Here is a 19,684-nt window from a genome sequence, read left to right as displayed (position 1 = left end):
GATTAGAGATGTCAAACAAGTTTACCCATCCTGTTACGTCCCATACCGCGGCGGTTTAGTCGTCGAGCGGGTCACAGCGGACCTGTCCTGCACGGACTGCGATTTTCAAAATGTCGGTCCAACCCCGTACCGCAGAATATATAGGTTTTCGCTGGCCGTCACGCGGAACGCCTCTTTATCAAACCGCCTGCTACAATTTTTTTCATGAATATTCAAGTAGAAGAGTTGTGTAAGAAAGTTGAGGAGAGCTCATTAAGCTTCAATAAATCCTTATCAAAATTAATGCCACAAAGCTCCGTTTGTGTTTGCGTTCTTGAGTTAAAAACCTTCTTTTGTTATCAGCATAAGCTTTTGTTAAGTTTGAATCTGATTGAGTTGTTGTCTTTGTAATAATTTGACTCAAGTATCAAATCATCTCTCTTTTTAATTATTTGGATTGCAAAAAAAAATCGTGAATCATTTTGCCAAATTATACAAGTAACGTGATATACAAATAACTTTTCTCCTAAACAACACTATTGTAACCAAATTTAATTTAAGAAAAACAAAACTTCACAGTACTGAAAACAAAACCAATCAACTTAAACAAGAAATATTACATTGTAATAAAGCAATTCATAGTTGTGTGTAATAAAAAGAGAAACCCAAATCAAAACACCACCAGAGCTCGAATCGTCATCGCTGGAGCTGGAGTCATCATCGCCGGAGCTCGAATCATCATTGCCGGAACTCCTTATGTTTTCTGGGGGGAAAGTCACAAGAATCACTTTCTTCTCACTCTCCTTCTCGTTTTTTTCAGATAAAATAAGAAATGAAGAAAAAATGCGGGTCAATGTAATCCCGCATAACCCGTTTCGGTCCATCCCGCATGAACCGTTTCGGTCCATCCCGCATGAACCGTTTCGGTCCATCCCGCAGAAAGCCCAATCCCTTATCCCTATTTTTTTATTATAAAATAGACTCCTTACTAATCCCCTACATATTAATTGAGAAGCATTTGAAAAGATGTAACATCAATTTTGTATTAATTAAAAAAGACTTCTTGCTTATGTGGCACATCTAAATGCCTTCTAAATCTTTTTTCTAAGAATTCTAGAGCACCTAATATAAACTATAGTTTAATCTAACGTTGTCCCGTTTTTCCATAATTATATAACACTAGAGAACATTATATTAACCTAAAATATAAGAAGTATGTATTATTTCCTTAAATAAAAACTACGGAATTACCTAATATGATTTACATATATATATGGCAATTAGTGACTATGAATAATATAGATTTGATAAAAAATTGCATCATTCCTCATTTTTGTCTAATTTTATATTATTAAAAGAAATTAAACAATCACATTAACCATATAATAAAAAAAAATAGATTTTTTCTTACATTTTATATTTTGAATTTTTTAAAATGACTTTAAATTACAAAAATGAGAAAACCTTATATGTTATATTTTTTTAAAACGACTTTAAAATACAAAAATGAGAAAACCTTATATGTTATATTTTTCTTATATGTTGGATTTTTTCTTATATATTATATTTTAATTTTTTTAAAACAACTTTAAATTACAAAAATGTAAGTTTTCCTATTATAAACTATAGTTTAATCTAACGTTGTCCCGTTTTTCCATAATTATATAACACTAGAGAACATTATATTAACCTAAAATATAAGAAGTATGTATTTTTTCCTTAAATAAAAGCTACGGAATTACCTAATATGATTTACATATATATGGCAATTAATGATTATGAATAATAAAGATTTCATAACAATTTTTGCATCCTTCTTCATTTTTGTTTAATTTTATATTATTAAAAAATTTAAACAGTCACATTAACCATATAATAAAAAATTAGATTTTTTCTTATATGTTATATTTTGAATTTTTTAAAATGACTTTAAATTACAAAAATGAAGAAACCTTATATGTTATATTTTTTTTAAAAAACAACTTTAAAATAAAAAAATGAAGACACCTTATATGTTATATTTTTCTTATATGTTAATTTTTTTCTTATATGTTATATTTTGAATTTTTTAAAACGACTTTAAATTACAAAAATGAAGAAACCTTATATGTTATATTTTTTTTAAAAAACAACTTTAAAATAAAAAAATGAAGACACCTTATATGTTATATTTTTCTTATATGTTAATTTTTTTCTTATATGTTATATTTTGAATTTTTTAAAATGACTTTAAATTACAAAAATGAAGAAACCTTATATGTTATATTTTTTTTAAAAAACAACTTTAAAATAAAAAAATGAAGACACCTTATATGTTATATTTTTCTTATATGTTAATTTTTTTCTTATATGTTATATTTTGAATTTTTTAAAACGACTTTAAATTACAAAAATGTAAGTTTTCTTTAAGTATACGATTAAAAACATTAAAATGACATGTATCAAATCGATGGTTGATTTGAAAGCTTTCAAAACCATATGGAAGATAAAAGTCAAAATAATTCAACTGTGGAAACAATACTGTTCACTTTTTCAAGAATGTGTTCGATGGAAAAAATAAGGTTTTTATGTCATAATTTGTTTAATGTATAATCCGATCAACCCATGATATATTAATTATAGTTTTGTTTCATAATTTTTAATAAAAATTGATCAGATCCATCGGAAATAAATTATATAATAAAAACGAAAAATATTGTATATGTATAAATAAAATGATCAAATATATAAAAAAAATTATCGATAATATATACAAATAGACTCATCCTGCGCAAGACGTAAGTCTTATCCTAGTACTATTTATGCTAAAATAAAGTTGGGGCCCTGAGCCCGCACCCCATTGCCATGTCTCTTAAACCAGCCCTGGTTGAACTTGTATTGATGTAGTAGTAGTCAATTTTAATGTGTTTTGTCTTTTGACGAAAAACAGAGTTAGGTGCAATGTACATGACTGGTTGATTATCAGGTCATCACAATGGAGTATTGAAGTGTAATTGGTTTTTTTTTTTTTTTTTGAAAAAGGGCATACGTGTAATTGGTTGGGATGAAGTGATTTCGAAATCTTCAAGAAGTCCCTTCAGCCAAACCAGTTATTCTCAAAAGTGTTGATTTATGTGTAGCCTCTGAGTACGATAAAGAATAGTAGGTATAGCAAAATTTAAATAGTAAACATAAATTATTTAACTCCAACTACCTTTTAAGAATCACTGAAGCGATTAGGACACTTTGAGAAAAAAAATATTTTACAAATCTGGAAAGTATTTACATATGTCAATTGCGACTTTGCATTATGAATTGTGAATATAAAATACAGACATTTGAGTAGAGAAAAAGACAAAAATAGCGCTAAATCAAGTTTATGTTCCCAAACTAACACTCAAAGTCAAAAGTCACAAAAATAGCACTTAATGTTTTATCAAAAGTCACAAATTTAGAGTTTAGAGTCAAAGGATATGGGGTTTAAGATTTAGGGTTTAGAGTTTAGAGTTTATGGTTTAGGGTTTAGATTTTAGGGTTTAGGGTTTATAGTTTAGGGTTTAGGGTTTAGAGTTGAGAAATGAGGTTTTGGGGATAAGATTTCAAATTTTGAAAAATAAAAAAATTAAAATTTTCAAAGGATAAACTTAAAAAGGTGCTATTTTGGTCATTTTAGTGTTTGAGTGCTATTTTTGTGATATAAACTTAGAAATGTGCTATTTTGGAGATTTGCCCTTTTGAGTTATAATAATCAACTAATCATAATTCATGAAGGCATCATCAAACACCAAGTTGTATTTTTGGAGTAATGACATCATTTAAAAGTTTACTTTATGTGGAAAAAAAATAAAGAATACAAACACCACACAATCCTCCGGGTATCCATCCAATCCAATCCACTTTGGGAAAAAGAAAAAGGACTAGTGGGAATCTTGTGACTCAGACAACGTGGTCCCCACTAAATGACGTGGATATTTCCAACGTGTAACACACCGTAACGTTTCTCTCTCACTCACACTCCCTCTGTCTCTAATTAATCCTTTTCTTTTTTTTTCTGTTTCGCGTTTATTTTAAAGAATCTCTCTGAAGATCTTTTTTCTTCAGTTCCGTACCTCTCAATCCTGCGCAGTTACCGTTGCTGAATCTTGTAGATCGTCATGACGAACACATACGAGTCGGAGAGTTGCGGAAGCAGAGCCGTCGTGGCGTCGCCGTCCCAGGAAAACCCTAGACACTACCGGATGAAGCTCGATGTCTACGGTGAGATTTTACAGCGACTCCAAGAATCTAAGTACGAAGAGGACACTCTGCCTGATTTCGAGGATCAACTCTGGCAACATTTCAATCGCCTTCCTGTTCGGTACATTGATTAGGGTTTTTGTATCAATTGGAATTTTTAGGATAAGGGTTTTAAAGTATTCAGTTTTCGTTTCTAGGGATTGTGTTTTACGATAGCGACCGATCCTGAAGTGAATATGTCTGTTGACAAAAAACAAAGTGATAATCTTTTGGTTTCTTAACACGTGTCTTGACCCAAGAACGATCAGTTGAATGGAGTTTTCTGGTATTTACAGATATGCTCTGGATGTTAAAGTTGAGAGGGCAGAAGATGTTCTCACGCATCAAAGGTTGTTGAGATTGGCTGAAGATCCTGCTGCTAGGCCTGTCTTTGAAGTTCGTAGTGTACAGGTAATATTAAAGCTTTGAGTTCATTCTATCTGACTGTGTTAATTGGTTTCTGTTGCACTCTTTGTTGCAGGTTTCTCCCAGAATATCTGTTGACACTGACCCTACGTTGGAGGAAGATGCCCAAAGCTCTAGCCACCCAAACAGGCAGGGGTAAAAGGGGTTTCTCTCTTAACTGAGATCGATCCTAAACCCATTTTCAACTTCTTTTTTTCTTTCTTTCTTTCTTGTTGTATTTAAAGGGTTCTTGCACCTCCAACTTTTGGCTCTTCTCCAAATTTTGAGGCTATAACTCTGGGTAGTAAAATTGTTGAAGATGTTGATAGTGCTGTTAATGCACCATTGGCTACTCGGTGAGATTTCTTGTTATATTTTTGTTTATCTTTGTTCATTATGTTTTTAACTTTTGTTTTTGCTACCTACTTTGCAGACCAATGCATGAGATCACCTTTTCAACCATCGATAAGCCTAAACTCCTTAGCCAGGTTCGTTCTGCTTTTAACCACCACTATTTTGATGCTTCGTTACAGGCTGCCATGTAGAGGGAGGCTCGTTATTTCATCCATTTTCTTTTTCAGCTGACTTCCCTGCTTGGTGAGCTTGGATTGAATATTCAGGAGGCTCATGCTTTCTCCACTGCGGATGGCTTTTCTTTGGATGTCTTTGTTGTTGATGGTTGGTCTCAAGAGGTATGATTTTAGCTTTTTAAAGCATCATATGCTACCTACCTGTAACTTTTATTTGTTATCACCACTAAGCTCTTTAATAAACTTTAGCATATTTGGATTTGCAGGAAACAGATGGTTTAAAAGATGCATTAAGCAAGGAGATACTGAAGCTTAAGGTATTTTCCATATCTTAATTTTTCTTAACATTTCTCATCTCAAATTGAATTTGGAGGCTGCAACGCTATACATCATTAGAAAATTCCCTACCTCAATGTGACTCTGTACCTTCTTTCCTTGTTGATATGTTTTGCTTCAATCGGTTGTCAGTTGGTCGCCTATATTTGCCGCTGTCTGTCTTCTACAGGATCAACCTGGTTCAAGACAGAAGTCTATTGCTTTCTTTGAGCATGAAAAATCAAGCGACGAGCTGATACCCGCCTGCATTGAAATACCCACGGACGGAACTGACGAGTGGGATATTGACTTGAAACAGCTCAAAATTGAAAAGAAAGTGGCATCTGGTTCATATGGGGATCTGTGAGTTTATTGTTCTGTAAGCTGTTTTTACAAAGCTGTAACTTTTTTTGTTTAGAAGTTACGGTAATATGTTATTTTGATGGCAATCCAGGCATAAAGGCACCTATTGCAGTCAGGAAGTTGCTATCAAATTTCTTAGGCCTGAGCGTGTGAACACAGAGATGCTTAGAGAATTCTCTCAAGAAGTTTATATTATGAGGTGGGTGTGCAATGTAGTTCTTTTCATTGTTCTCAGTGTCAATTTGTGACTAATTTTTTTTTGTACTGTTTATAGGAAAGTAAGACATAAAAACGTTGTTCAGTTTTTGGGTGCATGCACAAGATCTCCGACCCTCTGTATTGTGACTGGTAAGATCGTAATAGTGAATTTTGAGTGGTAATGCACCAAGACATGCCATCTAAGTTGACGAGTTTTATCTTTGTAACAGAGTTTATGTCTCGGGGGAGCATTTATGATTTTTTGCACAAACAGAAATGCGCTTTCAAACTTCAAACTTTACTTAAAGTTGCACTTGATGTTGCAAAAGGGATGTGCTATCTGCATCAAAACAATATCATTCACAGGGACCTTAAGACTGCAAACCTTCTTATGGATGAAAATGGAGTAAGATTTGCTACCAAATCTCTTAAAAAGTCATCCATTTGATAAACTCTTTTTATTACCCTGTTCTGATCTTTGGATAATTTTGAGCAGCTTGTTAAGGTTGCTGATTTTGGAGTTGCCAGAGTACAGATCGAATCAGGGGTAATGACTGCTGAAACAGGGACGTATCGATGGATGGCTCCAGAGGTAATGAATCGGTACCTCAAATATATTGATCTGACTCTCTCTCTCCTCTGTTTAATCTCTCAGTTTCTTACTTTGACAATATAATTGTGAAATCCAGGTTATTGAACACAAACCATACAGTCACAAAGCAGATGTGTTCAGTTATGCGATAGTGCTATGGGAACTTTTGACTGGTGATGTAAGAGTCTGCTTGTCATTCTTTCTTTGGAACGTTCATGCTTACTGATGTGTATTGTGTATTTCTGTAAATGGAAACAGATCCCATATGCTTTCTTGACTCCGCTTCAAGCGGCTGTTGGTGTTGTTCAGAAGGTATTGCATTTTAAGAATCGTTGCATTCAAGTTTTTTTTGGCTATTCCTCTAGAGGCTAAATTGAATTCTTTTGTTTTGTTTCTCAGGGGCTTAGACCGAAGATTCCAAAGAAGACACACCCAAAAGTGAAGGGACTCCTAGAGAGATGCTGGCAGCAAGACCCAAAAGAAAGACCAGATTTTGAGGAAATCATAGAAATGCTTCAACAGATAATGATTGAGGTAAACGTCGTACCGTCGTGATGATCCGAGTTAAAAAATGAAAATCCCTTAGAGAGGCGAGATTTATCAGAGTAGGATGTGGTTGTGAAAAAACAAGCAGGTTGGAGATGAAGACTCAGGCAAGGACAAGCAGCGTCTTGGTTTCTTACAAGCCCTCAAAAAGTCCCGTTACTAGTTCTGATCAGTTTCAAGGATAACTCTTTTGCATTTTGAAGTGTACAGTTTTTTTTCCTCTCTTTCTTTTAGTTGGTTGGTGTGGCTAGTGGAGAAGGTCCCAGTTTGACCTTAGAGAGTGTGTTCTCCTTTTAGTTGCTCTTTGATGGTTCCTTTCTAGTTCTACGTTAGAAAACACTTTACACCTTCTTTACTTTATATAAAAAAAAAAGGGTGCGTATTCATTTGACTAAATCATTTTCTTCACCTAGTTTTAGATGTTACAAAGATTCCACTCATGTCTACCACTTAAAGATCCGGCTCGAGCTTGACCAAGAGTCCAAGCTCGTGTTATGTGCCCAACTCAAATATCGAGATTGGTTATGTAGTGACCTTTTTTTTAACTACTTGATACAAAGCTGCACAACTATTTCATTAGTTGAGTAACTTCATTTCGAATTTGGACAAAAACATTGAAGCTTGAAGTAAGTTATTTACAAAAGTAACAACATATTATTATCCCTGATCATTTTAGGACCATCTTCGCCCGTTCGGCTAATCCGTCGTTTTAGAAATTCATGATGGAACACCGTGCTGTTCGGTATGCCAAGAAACGGCACAGTCCTATCCCGAAACTCGTGTTGAGATACAAAAAACACCCGCACTTCTGATTTGTGAAGCGTACAGTCTCTCCTCTCTTCACGTCTCTCTGATCACTCCCGAATTCGAAATATCTCTAATTTTCGATTTTTTTCTTTAAAAAAATTCTAATTTCAAGAAAACAAGTGGTTCTCGCTATTTACAGTGTTATTTATCCGGTGATTGTTTGTGGGTCTGCTTCAACTCTAGTGGAAGAGATGGTGTTCTTGAGCTGGGGCCGTCCATCTACCGAGCAACAGCAACAAGTCATCAACAAGTAAGATCATCAAATTCATATCTTTGCAACCAAAAAAAGTCTCTCTATGTTAGTGTGTGATTTCAAAACTTCAGGTCAGGAACTTTCAATTACGACAACAAGTACAGAGGAGCTTCTTCTAGATCAGTATCCAAACTAAAGGAAGATTCAGAAGTCAGTAAAGATGGGTTCTTGATCAATCACTCTCGCGTCTTAGTTGGTTCTGGTAAAGAGAGTTACGAGAAGGGGAAGAAAGCTCTTCAGAACTGGAAGTAATGTTTTTCTTTACTCATCTTCATCTCAATTGATGTAAAATCAAGAAAATGAATCTCTTTTGTTGCCAGGCACTTTGGTATGGATTGGGCATTTGTTGATCCCAACACACCAGTTGAAACCGGCAAAAAGTTTTGTGTCTGCGTGAAAGAGGTTCTTCCTTGGGTGATGCTTCCTCTTCAAGTGGCTTACGTCGACGAAAGCAAGAAGTCTAGAAGAGGCCCTGCGCATTTCGGGTACGGGAGCGGCACTCTTGAGGGGCATTTACTAGCTGGAGAAGAGCGGTTTTCGATTGAGCTGGACGGAGATGGTAAAGTGTGGTATGAGATAACGTCCTTGTCGAAGCCAGCTCTTTTCTTGTCCTTCCTTGGTTATCCTTATGTCAAGCTTAGGCAGAAGCACTTTGCTCATCATTCTTCTGATGCTGTCCTTAAACATCTTAGTAGTGCTTCTTCATCATCTTGAAACTGAAAAAAAAAAAAAAATGAAGTTATTTCAGTTGTATAAAACATGTTGCATCTTTTGTTCAATTTCAAGCACTGCTCTGCTCAGTTCTGGTGGTTCTTATGATACAACCATCATCTAGCTTGAACATCTGAATCTCACATTACTACTTGTAGGGGCCAAGTAGATAGATAGACTATGGTTTGCCAATATAGCCCGTTATCCCCTAAACACACTATTACAGTGATTTTTTTTTAACAATGGATATCGATTGTTTGGGATATAAATTTTGAGACGGATATAAATTTTGAGACAAATAAGCTCCTTATCTTTATTAGACTTAATTGCATTTAGTGAAATCTTTTAGGATTGGAAGTTTTTCTCCAAAAAAACTCTAGTAAATTACAAATTTACAAACAAAATAAAATATCACTTTTGATTCCGATATTCAAAAACAGGAAGTTAATTTTTGGTGCTTTAGATAATAAAGACAAATAGTCAAATACTCTAGTGCTCTTATGCTTTGTTAAGTATGAGAGCACTGAGATGATGAAAAGGTGTCTTCAGAAGAAATTCTCAAAAGTAATGTAAGGGCTTTGTGTGTTCGCTTAGAAAAACTCTCATATATATTATTGAACAGAAGTTCTTATGGATGATGCATAATCTTTTTAGCACAACTTGTTGAAGAGATTGCATAGAGACTGTTGTTTATGGAAGTACGACTCTTGGGCGATACAGTTAGTCATAAAATATCACTGATTGTCAGGTTGACTTCTCTATACTCCCCCAACTACCCAAACCAACACTAAAATCTTCTAGTTTTATTTACAGTAATTATAGTTATATTAATTCAAGTAGGCTTATAAAATTTTGTTCTAACATCATGGTTGAAACGTTATCATGAGACACCCACAAACATCAAATATCTCAAACAGTCCAACTCGTCATGAGTTTACGATTTTCTAAGGTTTTTGGAGTGTTTCCTTTCTACGTAAAATAAAAGTTAAAAGTTTTTGTGTTTTTGCCTTTTCTAGGTTTAGTTTTGATTGTATATAAAGGAGTCTCCTATGATCAAAATAGGGTTACTACAGAACATGGAGCAAAAGAAAAGAAGATCATCAACCTCCTCCTCCTCCTCTTTTCCTATCGATCTAACCACAGAGATACTCTTAAGACTGCCGGAGAAATCTGTTGCCAAGTTTAGCTGCGTGTCCAAGCTTTGGTCATCGATCATCACCGATCCATATTTCATCAACTTATTCCAAACGCAAAGCCTTCAAATCTGTTTCCAAAAAGATGACAACTTATTTTTTTCCTCGATTCCTCAGAACTCTAACAGGTCCTACTTTTCTACTTCTCTGTCTTTTGATCAGACGAAACTCCCAGAAAATTGTAGTCACTGGTCATCGACAGAATCAGTGCATGCCTTGATCTGCTTTCATAAATCAGACAAGCTGATAGCTTGGAACCCTTGCACGAGACAATTCTTAGTTTTACCGAATTTATTACCGAGCTCGAACGACACAATACTGTTTTTAGGATATGATCCCATTGAACGTAAACACAAAGTAATGTGCATTCCCCGTAACAGGACCTTCCACAAGTGCCAAGTTCTTACACTGGGATCAGATCTAATATCATGGTCGTGGAGAAGGGTCGGAACTAACCAGGCGCATTCTACTTCCGTGTTTACTTACGGGCGATGCGTCGAGGGTGTTATATATTATCTAGCCTATTCTTCTCGGAGATCTCATATGGTTATGATGAGCTTTGATGTCAGATCTGAAAAGTTCCATATGATAGAACTACCATGCAACTTTACTGGTCGTCGGCTAGTAACTTATAAGGGAAGGTTAGCTTGTTGTAACAGAAATATTGAAAGAGGCTTCTGGATTTTGGAGGATGCACAGAGACACAAGTGGTCGAGTCAACACTTTCTTTCGCCTTTTGGTACTGGCTGTCGTGATCTGATGAGTGTGACAAACGGTTTAAACCTGAAAGGTTTCACTCATGCTGGTGAGTTTATTTATGCACCAGACAGGTTTAGTCAATCGTTTTATATTTTATTATGCGATCCGGTGAGAAACACCTGTAGAAGATTTGAATTTAAAGGATTAGCAGACAATGGATCTGTCAATAGTGAAGTTGAAGACGTAGACAGATCGATGTATGCGCTCCATACTTTCCCGAATCACATTGACAGTCTAAAGGCTTTTGCAACACTTTGTAACCAAGCAAAAAGGACTGGCTCGGGGCAAATCGTAAATCCGTCGATCTTAGATTAGAATCTTGCGAATAAATATAGTATACTTTACTTTACTGTTTTTTTTTGTTTTGGTAAAACGTCTTCTTTACTGTTTGTACAAGTTTATGGGCAAAACCCCTAAACCCAACAATATTTGGAGGCAAATGCGGCCGATGTTCTTTACAGAACACAATGATTTTCTCCTATTCCCACTAAACCCTTGCAAGACATTGTTTTATAAACTTGCAGACCAAATCATTCAACATTATCATTTCATTAAATCTTTTCATTCTTTAATCACATATCAAGAACTACAAGTTTTGTTGATTCTATGCATATTATTAGCCAATGCATAAATACATCATAAGAAAACAAAAAGGCAGAATCTTTTGTATTAGATGACTAAAAGTTCTCAGAGGCTCAAAGCTAAACTCTCTCTTAGGATTAGATTAGAGTTTAATACAAAATCAAGAGAAGGTAAAACAGAGCCATTTCTTGACCGCTGGTTTATCACCGTCTTGTTTCCTCTGAGAATTTGTCTTGGTCGAACTCCGTCCCGTCTTTTTATCTTCACCGGCTTTGCTGAATATCACCGTGTATCCGTCCGCCGTCGCCGGATCATTCACATCCCATTCCCCAAATTTTGGCAACGGCCTTCCAGCGTCGTTTGATGCCATTTTGGTTCGAGAAAGTTAACAATCTTTAATCTCTTGGAAAAATATATAAAACCTTTTCTTCTTCTTCTTAGACGAGTTGATGATTTTGTTTAGAGGTTCTGACCCACGATGAAGTTTTTATAATGGAAAAACTGAAAAAGAAGAAAGAAGAAAGAGATTAAAAAAATAAACAGATAATTAGGATTGTCTTTGAAAGCTTCCTACGAATTGGACTCGTTTCAGACACGGTAGAATATTCTATTGCCTTCTCTCTTTTAATGTCCTATAAAATTACAATCTTTCAGAGGTACAAAATGGTTGGCATTTCCGAGTAAGAAATCTAATTATAGCACTTCCATATCCATAGCTGATTTGTTTCTTCATTTGCATGCCGTGATATACAAGTATTTATGTTTCTTTAATGACGTAGATCACAAGCTTCCCATTTCATTATCCCTATTCCTCAGCAGATACTTCTCTACTTTCCCTGTCGAGGTTTTATATAAGTCTAGACCCAAATGAATGAATGATGCACTCCTTGTATATATCCCTTAACTTTGTCCTCTCATCCAAATAAAGAGAATCTCATTTGGGTTTCCACATACAGTTAGGTGTTCCTGGACCGTAGGGTTTTGTAGGCCCGTAATGATAAGGCACTTTGAATCCTAGTTCATCCATTTTAGCTCAGGACTTACACTTGAGGCGGTGACCCACCAGTCAAATGCTCAACCCTTTGATGAAGACATCCAAATCAAGTTTAAAGAACCAAAGCCGAATCCAGAGTTGGAACATATCGAGCCTTGTCCCAACAAGCAGCTTCAAGAAGATGAACCCGACTTGACCGAACTTGAGTTGCAAGACGTCGAACTTTTCATCACGTCAAAGGAGCCATGACCAGACAAAACAAGTACAAAAAAATAAAAATAAAAGAATGTTAGCTAGCTATCACTCAAGTTAATCAAGATCAAACCAGTGTAAAGGCCCAATAGAAGACCGGCGAAGCATTTTGTTTACAAGATGGACCGGATCGCCTACAATCGACAATGTCAAGTTACCAGCCCAAATATACAAGACTTCTGTCCATTGATTTCCAAGAAAAGCTCAAACTCATTAGTTCAAAATAAAAAAAAAAGCATCTCGTAAATCTTTCTTCCGTAGTCTCCGTAATTGTCTAATATATCAATATGCAAAAAATTGCATAGTCTAGGATTCAAACATAGATCTTGGTATAGAAGCTTTTAAAGCTTAACCATTACGGTGCTTCCACAGTCTCAAATCTTGTTTATCACTCATAAAGATCAACATCCTTAAAAGAAAGCAATAAAGCGAAGACAAGTCAAAGAAAATGCTTTAGGAATTCAAATCAAATAACAAACAACCCAGCCGCGACCTTCATTGGGTAAGTTTCACATTTCATAAATTCATTATCGTTTGACTTATCCCTTTGATATCTTGTTTCTGTCTTTGCCATTTTAATTTTTAATCACATAGCCTTAACTTTGTGGAAGAAATAGAATCATGGTTTTCATTTATGTATTCGATTCTTGTTTTGAATTAGCTCCAGAAAGGTCAAAACTGATAGAACAATTATATAAGATCCATGTACATTATATAACCTTTTAAGTTTTAGCTGATAAACTTTTTATGAAATAAATCGAACTCTTTTCTTCAAACCAATATTGTGTGTCACAGTGTGTTTGTTTCCCTCTCTTTGATGTTTGTTTTATGAAACTATAATATTAATATTCGGATTTAAAGTTGATTATGCTCAATAAAATTTTAAATTGATAATTTTTAAAACAAATACATTAGTAAGGAAAAAATAGAATATACTATCTTTAAAGATACAATACGTGGGTTATAAGTTTCTAAAACATAATTTGATGATTGCGTTAATGCATTCCTTTTTTTTGATATGGTGACTACGTAGAATTAGGAAAAAAAGTTAGGATGTTGTTTTGTTTTGAAATAAACAAAAATTTAGGAATCGTTTTTAGAACGGTCTTGTATTTTGGGATGAAAACAATAAAATTAGGTTGGATTTTGTAAGCATATAAAAATATAATTACATCTCTTTTATAATACTAACTTACATAAAATCATATAACAACTATCTCACAAATTTGAATAATATTATACCGTGTGATTATCTAGAAAACTGTATTATAGGACATATTTTCTTTCCAATAATTAATGTATAAAAGAATGTTGCTTCTTCGTTGTCAAAATTGAGAAGTTTATATTACGTGGCAAATAACATAGTTTTTTAATTTGCAGAGGCAAGTGATATTACTATAAACCTATTTCTATGACATATCTCATATTTAAACCTTTGTTTTAGAAATTATTTATAGATTATGTAAACATTTTATATTATTTATCACTTGACTTTGCAAACTGAGCTGCAGATCGCATACGAAAATATTTTGGATCGGAAAAATAGAAAAATTGTTTATGATCTGGACCACGAATATGTAATAAGCCCAAAGGCCGAAACAATATAGCATAAGTCGAGAAAAACCCGTGAATATTGCGGTGTAGAAAACATAATGTTTAGGTGAATTTTTTTGTACAAAACGACTGTGTAGCAAACAGTGACATATGATTGTAATTACTGAGAAAAACTCAGGATTAAATTCAAAGTGTATCAATACTATTAAAAGAGAAGGAGTTCTAAAAAATCTACTTATAAAATGTTGTTTGGACTCTTTCACTAGACTTACCTATTTTTTTGGTCTTACCTTATATTTTTGTAACAAAATGTTAGTCTATAACATTACACCGTATATACCAACTTTTACTCCTTTCCTTTAGTGAGTTAACCATATTATTTATCAAATATTACGGTAATCTTACTTGGACAATTTGCTAACAATACAACTATTTTGGTCGACTAACCCACGAACCAAAACAATATCATTCCTATACTATCGACTTCTAAACCAATTAATATATTTTGAAACTTATTTAAAAGTTAACATATATCATACGTTATATTATACTATGTCATCTTACATTATATAGTTCCAAATATTTTACAAAATCAAATTTAATAAAAAAAACTTAAGTAACCACCTGTTAAAAACAAAATTATATATTTTACATTAAATTATTCTCTATAAAAAAATTATAATAAAAAATGTTATTTAAGATAAATTTAAAAATTATTAAAAACCTTACAAATCTATACTATTAAATTAGCCAAAAAAATCTGCTAAATAAATCTTAAGGTCTTATAAAATGCACACAAAAATAATCAAAGAGTAGGTTAGGGCATTCGAGTCGGGTACAAATCGGTTTCTTTCGGGTCTGAGTTCTTCTGATCCTAAAAATCTGGACATAACTAGGTATTTGAAAATTTCTGGTATGTGTCCAGGTCGGTTCTTTCGGGTTCCGATATGTTCGGGTTCATAATTCAAATACCTGTAAAACACCTATAATTTTTGGATATGTAACGGGACTGGATGTGTTAAAAAATGGGAATGGATTAGTTTGGGTATTTAAGACCCGAAAAATTTGAAGTACCCGAAAACTTAAAAAATACCAAAACACCAAAAAACCTGAAAACTCAAACAAATACAAAAAAATATTTAAATATCTAAAAGACCCATAAATTTACCTAAAATCTGACCAGAGGAACCGAAAAATACCGAAATTTTTTCAATACCCGAAATATGTTTTTTAAATATGGAATTTTGCCCGAAACCCGTAATCGGAAAAATGAACCCAAAATTAAAAAGTATATGTAATACCTCAAAATATCCAAATATACCTAATTTACACAAAACATTTCAAGTACTTCGGGTACTAATCAACCCTCGGGTAGGATCCGGACTCGAACAAGGATCCGCGGGTCCAGAAAAATATGTACTTTACCATGGATCGAAACCCAAATAGCACCTATATTTCGGTTTAATTTCCGGGTCTGGTAAATGTCTAGGCCTAAGAGAGAGTTATATAAGATCATGTATACAAAATCTTAAATAAACTAATTGGTAAATTATATAATTTTAAGAAAATTTCTTTTGAATATAATATGACTTTTTAACATGATATTAGAAAACAATTTTAAAATACAAATTCAAAAATTTTGTTTACAATCCAAAGAAAAACCCGCGCTTTTTAAGCGCGGGTCAAAATCTAGTTACTGTTTTAATAGTTTAGATTTATATTCTCTTTGATTAAAAAACAATTATATTGTTTAGGAGACCCTAATCACCCATTACGAACTTGGACTCAATCCCGGTCGCAACCAGATTTAGATAAGGCCAAAAAGAAGAAAAATAAAAATAAATAAATACAAATGATATAGTACAACCATTCAAAGCGGTGGACATTGGACACAACACAAAAGACTTTGGAGATCAACGAGACACCAAAACGACCATCAGGAGAATCAGAGTGAATGAGAGGACCTTCTTAGAAAATAAAAAGAGTAAAAGGGTTTTTTCAGTTTCTCTTTATCATCATTATATCCATTTAAAGTTGCCTCCTTTACCTCTCTTCTGAGCAATCACAAGACTTGTCTTGTGGTTGATAGATGGACGGCGACGAGCTCCCGTTCGAGATGGGTATTGCCGTTTACGCTAAGGGAACGAATAAGTTGGAATTTGACCCGGTTTTGCTGGATTCTGGTTACGATCCTATCTGGGATGCTATTAGAGAAGAAGCTAAGCTTGAGGTTCTCACTTACTTCCTCTGCATCATCGCTTCTTGTTATGGGTTTTGAGTCTTCATGTGTTAATCTACAGTTTCAGTTTACTTGTTATTTGATCTTACAGCAGAACAACCTTTTTTGTCTTTTTAGTATTAACTGTGTGTCCATTAGGGTTTAGAATAAGTCAACCTTGTGTCTTTCATTGAAAGCTTTGCCATTTAATCGGACCACCATAGCATTTGAATGTACAATTCCTCCATTTGATCACATGGACTTGATCCAGTAACAAAGTAAATGGAATGTTTGAGATGCTCTTCGATGTTTTGGTCTTGTTGACTGAGTGTTTAAAACTTTGAAAATTGTTTCATGAGGAATAGTGCTATTGTTGTTCTGTGGTATTTATATAGATGTTGCTGTTTGTTGTGGGTTATAGGCAGAGAAGGAGCCTATTTTGAGCAGCTTCTTGTATGCTGGCATCTTAGCACATGAATGTTTAGAGCAAGCTTTAGGGTTCGTCCTAGCCAACCGTCTCCAAAACCCAACCTTGTTGGCAACTCAACTCTTGGATATATTTAATGGTGTCATGATGCATGACAAAGGCCTTCAGAGATCGATTCGCCATGACATTCAGGTAAAAAAAAACACTCATCTAAAAATACATGTGAGAAGACATGATCTATGTTGCTGTTTTTTCTTATGTGGCTCGATGATTGTAGGCATTTAAAGACCGGGACCCTGCTTGTCTCTCTTATAGCTCTGCTATTTTACATTTGAAGGTAACTATTTACTTGAGTCTTTAGAGCTAAAACATCTCTCACATTGGATCTTTTCTGTTGTACACAGGGCTATCATGCGTTGCAAGCTTACAGGGTTGCACATAAGTTATGGAACCAAGGCCGGACACTATTAGCTCTTGCCTTGCAAAGCCGAATTAGCGAGGTAGTTTTGCTTATAATTTTGTCTTTTGGTTAACTAAATTTCAACTCAAACGTCTGATCTACACTTGTGGGTTTTCTCCTCAGGTTTTCGGAATTGACATACATCCAGGTAAAGTTTGAGATCTTTCTCAGTTTCTCAATCTCCTCTCTGGTGTTTTAGTTGATTCAGGTGCATTGACTCCTGGTTATACAAATTGTTCTACTTTTTGTAGCGGCAAAAATTGGGGAGGGTATATTGTTGGATCATGGAACAGGAGTGGTCATAGGTGAGACCGCTGTGATAAGCAACCATGTCTCCATCTTGCATGTAAGCATCTTCTTCTCCAAACCATTCCCCTCAAGGTCTATTCCGGGATCAATACTTAGCTGAATTCTTCATTTCCATAGGGTGTGACTTTAGGAGGAACCGGGAAGGAAACTGGCGACCGTCATCCAAAAATAGGTGAAGGTGCATTGCTTGGAGCCTGTGTGACTGTACTTGGAAACATAAGCATAGGTGTTGGGGCAATGGTAGCTGCAGGTTCACTTGTGTTAAAGGACGTTCCGCCTCATAGGTATAAAAGAAAATAAATCTGAAAAATCATTGAATGTTTGGTAACCAATGAACATCCTTTTTTTGGGGGATTGTTTTGAAGTGTGGTGGCTGGAAACCCTGCTAAACTGATCAGGGTCATTGATGAGCAAGACCCGTCTCTGGCAATGAAACATGGTGAGTTCACAGATTCTTGTATTCTTCTTGTTGTCTCGGTCGGGTTTAGTGGTGACTGTTCCTGAATGAACATGCAGATGCTACTAAAGAGTTCTTTCGACATGTTGCTGATGGTTACAAAGCGGCAATACCCAACGGTGACTTACACATTCACAGTAACATCAAGAGTCTGAAATAACATTTTTTGAACCCTGTGTTTGCTCTTTTGCGTTTCTAAAAACAGGAGCAGTTTCATCAGGAGATGCAGAGAACGGACACACCAACAGCGCAACATGAGATACTTGTTTGCCTTTTGCTTATCAACAAAGGGTTATAAATAATATCTCAGCATTTTCTCAATAAGTTGTTTTATTAAATGATTTTGATTTCTAAAAGTTCAGTCTCAAACAAACTGAGACTATCATCCAATCAACATAGTATAAATGATTCTTGCTTGAACATGAAATCTTGCAGCCAAAGAATTATAACTGAAAAAAAAAGCACAAATCACAAGCATTCGCAGTTTATACTAAACAAGATCACCAGAGAGCAAAACAGAAGATAAAGAATCAAGCATGCCTTGCCTGGAACTCTTTCATGAAAGCAACAAGCTTTTCAACTCCAGCCAAAGACATTGGCATTGTAAACAGAAGCTCTCATACCCTCCCACTGATCTATGCCCCTTGGGCTGCACCATCTTCTCATTCGCAGCTTATTCGATAAACTCAGCTTCCCACTCTGATTTCTCCAACGTAAAAGGAACATTCATCAAAGACCTCACAGACTTCTCCACAGTACACCTGAAAAACCCTCTGCTCTCATCAATCGCATCCTAAAGCAACTCAGCTTTCCTCTGGTTCTTATTCTCCACTTCCTCCAACCATCCTTGCGCCAACAGATCCCCAAAAACCAAAACCACGCATGTAGATCCGGAAACAAGGAGGCGTGTTGTACAAGGAACTGTTCTCATCGTGAACCTTGTAATCAAGCATCACGAGCCTTTCCTATCAAATCTTTTCTGATTATCACAATGGTGACACCTGAAGGACCCAACGTTCTTGTAGAGGATGGATTCGACCATCCCACAAGGCCCGATGAATAGAAAGGTCTGGCTCGGATTAGGTAGAGCGACGGCTCGATCGGTCGGCTCAAGAGTCAGGTCTCTCGGCTTGACTCTCGAGTACTTTTAGTCGATCGTCATCGACTAAAGTATATTCGGCTCAGCGGCTGCTCGGACGCCTACGGGCTTCTCGGCCCAGCAGAGGAGGCCCACCAAGATGGCGTAAATTTGGTCAAGGACGAAGCATCAGGACGTCTATATAAGAGAAAGTGGAGACAACGAGAGAAGGATCCGAAATCACTGACTAACACTTGGCGGCTAGATTAGGGTTTTCACCTTTGCTTCATCTCGCCGTTAGTTGTACTTTTCCGGTAGCTCATCGAGCCACCGGCTTCCTTTCTGTCGTACTCTCTTCGTTTCCCTTGTAACCGACTGAACGTTTTCTCCGACCATAAATAAGACGTCTTTGTTAAAACCCATATCTTCTTTATTACCGTTTTCCGAT

The 19,684-nt window shown here is 35.3% G+C and overlaps 5 protein-coding genes and 1 pseudogene across 8 annotated transcripts; 4 read left to right on the top strand and 2 right to left on the bottom strand.

The window, feature by feature from the left end:
* The first annotated feature begins 3,987 nt into the window (after positions 1-3,987).
* Positions 3,988-7,568, top strand: LOC106328633 (tyrosine-protein kinase FRK-like). Of its 3 annotated transcripts, none has more exons than XM_013767115.1 (16): positions 3,988-4,315; positions 4,530-4,644; positions 4,715-4,788; positions 4,884-4,994; positions 5,072-5,126; positions 5,220-5,330; positions 5,435-5,485; positions 5,674-5,846; positions 5,938-6,045; positions 6,121-6,194; positions 6,275-6,450; positions 6,541-6,636; positions 6,734-6,814; positions 6,895-6,948; positions 7,036-7,170; positions 7,271-7,568. In XM_013767115.1, the coding sequence occupies exons 1-16, from the start codon at positions 4,113-4,115 to the stop codon at positions 7,343-7,345; spliced, it is 1,692 nt and encodes a 563-aa protein (XP_013622569.1). In that variant the 5' UTR covers positions 3,988-4,112; the 3' UTR covers positions 7,346-7,568. The 3 variants fall into 3 exon arrangements, with proteins under 3 accessions (XP_013622569.1, XP_013622568.1, XP_013622570.1); XM_013767114.1 differs by having other exon boundaries at positions 3,989-4,315; positions 4,715-4,794; XM_013767116.1 differs by having other exon boundaries at positions 3,989-4,315; positions 4,715-4,794; positions 7,036-7,568.
* Positions 7,569-7,990: 422 nt separating this feature from the next.
* LOC106329145 (UPF0548 protein At2g17695) lies at positions 7,991-9,058 on the top strand. The gene is made up of 3 exons (XM_013767753.1): positions 7,991-8,239; positions 8,314-8,490; positions 8,563-9,058. Exons 1-3 carry the CDS (start codon positions 8,181-8,183, stop codon positions 8,954-8,956), a joined length of 630 nt encoding a protein of 209 aa, XP_013623207.1. The 5' UTR covers positions 7,991-8,180; the 3' UTR covers positions 8,957-9,058.
* Positions 9,059-10,029: 971 nt separating this feature from the next.
* Positions 10,030-11,220, top strand: LOC106330453 (putative F-box protein At1g47790). Its single transcript, XM_013768914.1, has one exon. The coding sequence runs from the start codon at positions 10,030-10,032 to the stop codon at positions 11,218-11,220; it is 1,191 nt and encodes a 396-aa protein (XP_013624368.1).
* Positions 11,221-11,469: 249 nt separating this feature from the next.
* On the bottom strand, positions 11,470-11,989 carry LOC106333799 (RPM1-interacting protein 4-like). Its single transcript, XM_013772202.1, has one exon. The coding sequence runs from the start codon at positions 11,855-11,857 to the stop codon at positions 11,648-11,650; it is 210 nt and encodes a 69-aa protein (XP_013627656.1). The 5' UTR covers positions 11,858-11,989; the 3' UTR covers positions 11,470-11,647.
* Positions 11,990-16,154: 4,165 nt separating this feature from the next.
* Positions 16,155-18,548, top strand: LOC106329084 (serine acetyltransferase 2). Of its 2 annotated transcripts, none has more exons than XM_013767669.1 (11): positions 16,155-16,271; positions 16,377-16,517; positions 16,927-17,124; positions 17,210-17,269; positions 17,337-17,432; positions 17,516-17,540; positions 17,644-17,738; positions 17,819-17,985; positions 18,067-18,140; positions 18,218-18,277; positions 18,364-18,548. In XM_013767669.1, the coding sequence occupies exons 2-11, from the start codon at positions 16,377-16,379 to the stop codon at positions 18,414-18,416; spliced, it is 969 nt and encodes a 322-aa protein (XP_013623123.1). In that variant the 5' UTR covers positions 16,155-16,271; the 3' UTR covers positions 18,417-18,548. The 2 variants fall into 2 exon arrangements, with proteins under 2 accessions (XP_013623123.1, XP_013623124.1); XM_013767670.1 differs by having other exon boundaries at positions 16,159-16,279.
* Positions 18,549-18,617: 69 nt separating this feature from the next.
* Positions 18,618-19,684, bottom strand: part of LOC106330452 — an 11,150-nt pseudogene continuing 10,083 nt past the window's right edge.

This window comes from Brassica oleracea, chromosome C3 (assembly GCF_000695525.1).
Source record: "Brassica oleracea var. oleracea cultivar TO1000 chromosome C3, BOL, whole genome shotgun sequence".
NCBI lineage: Eukaryota > Viridiplantae > Streptophyta > Magnoliopsida > Brassicales > Brassicaceae > Brassica > Brassica oleracea.
The sequence above is the reverse complement of the archived record's forward strand: the minus strand, read 5'-3'. Positions and strand labels throughout refer to the sequence as shown.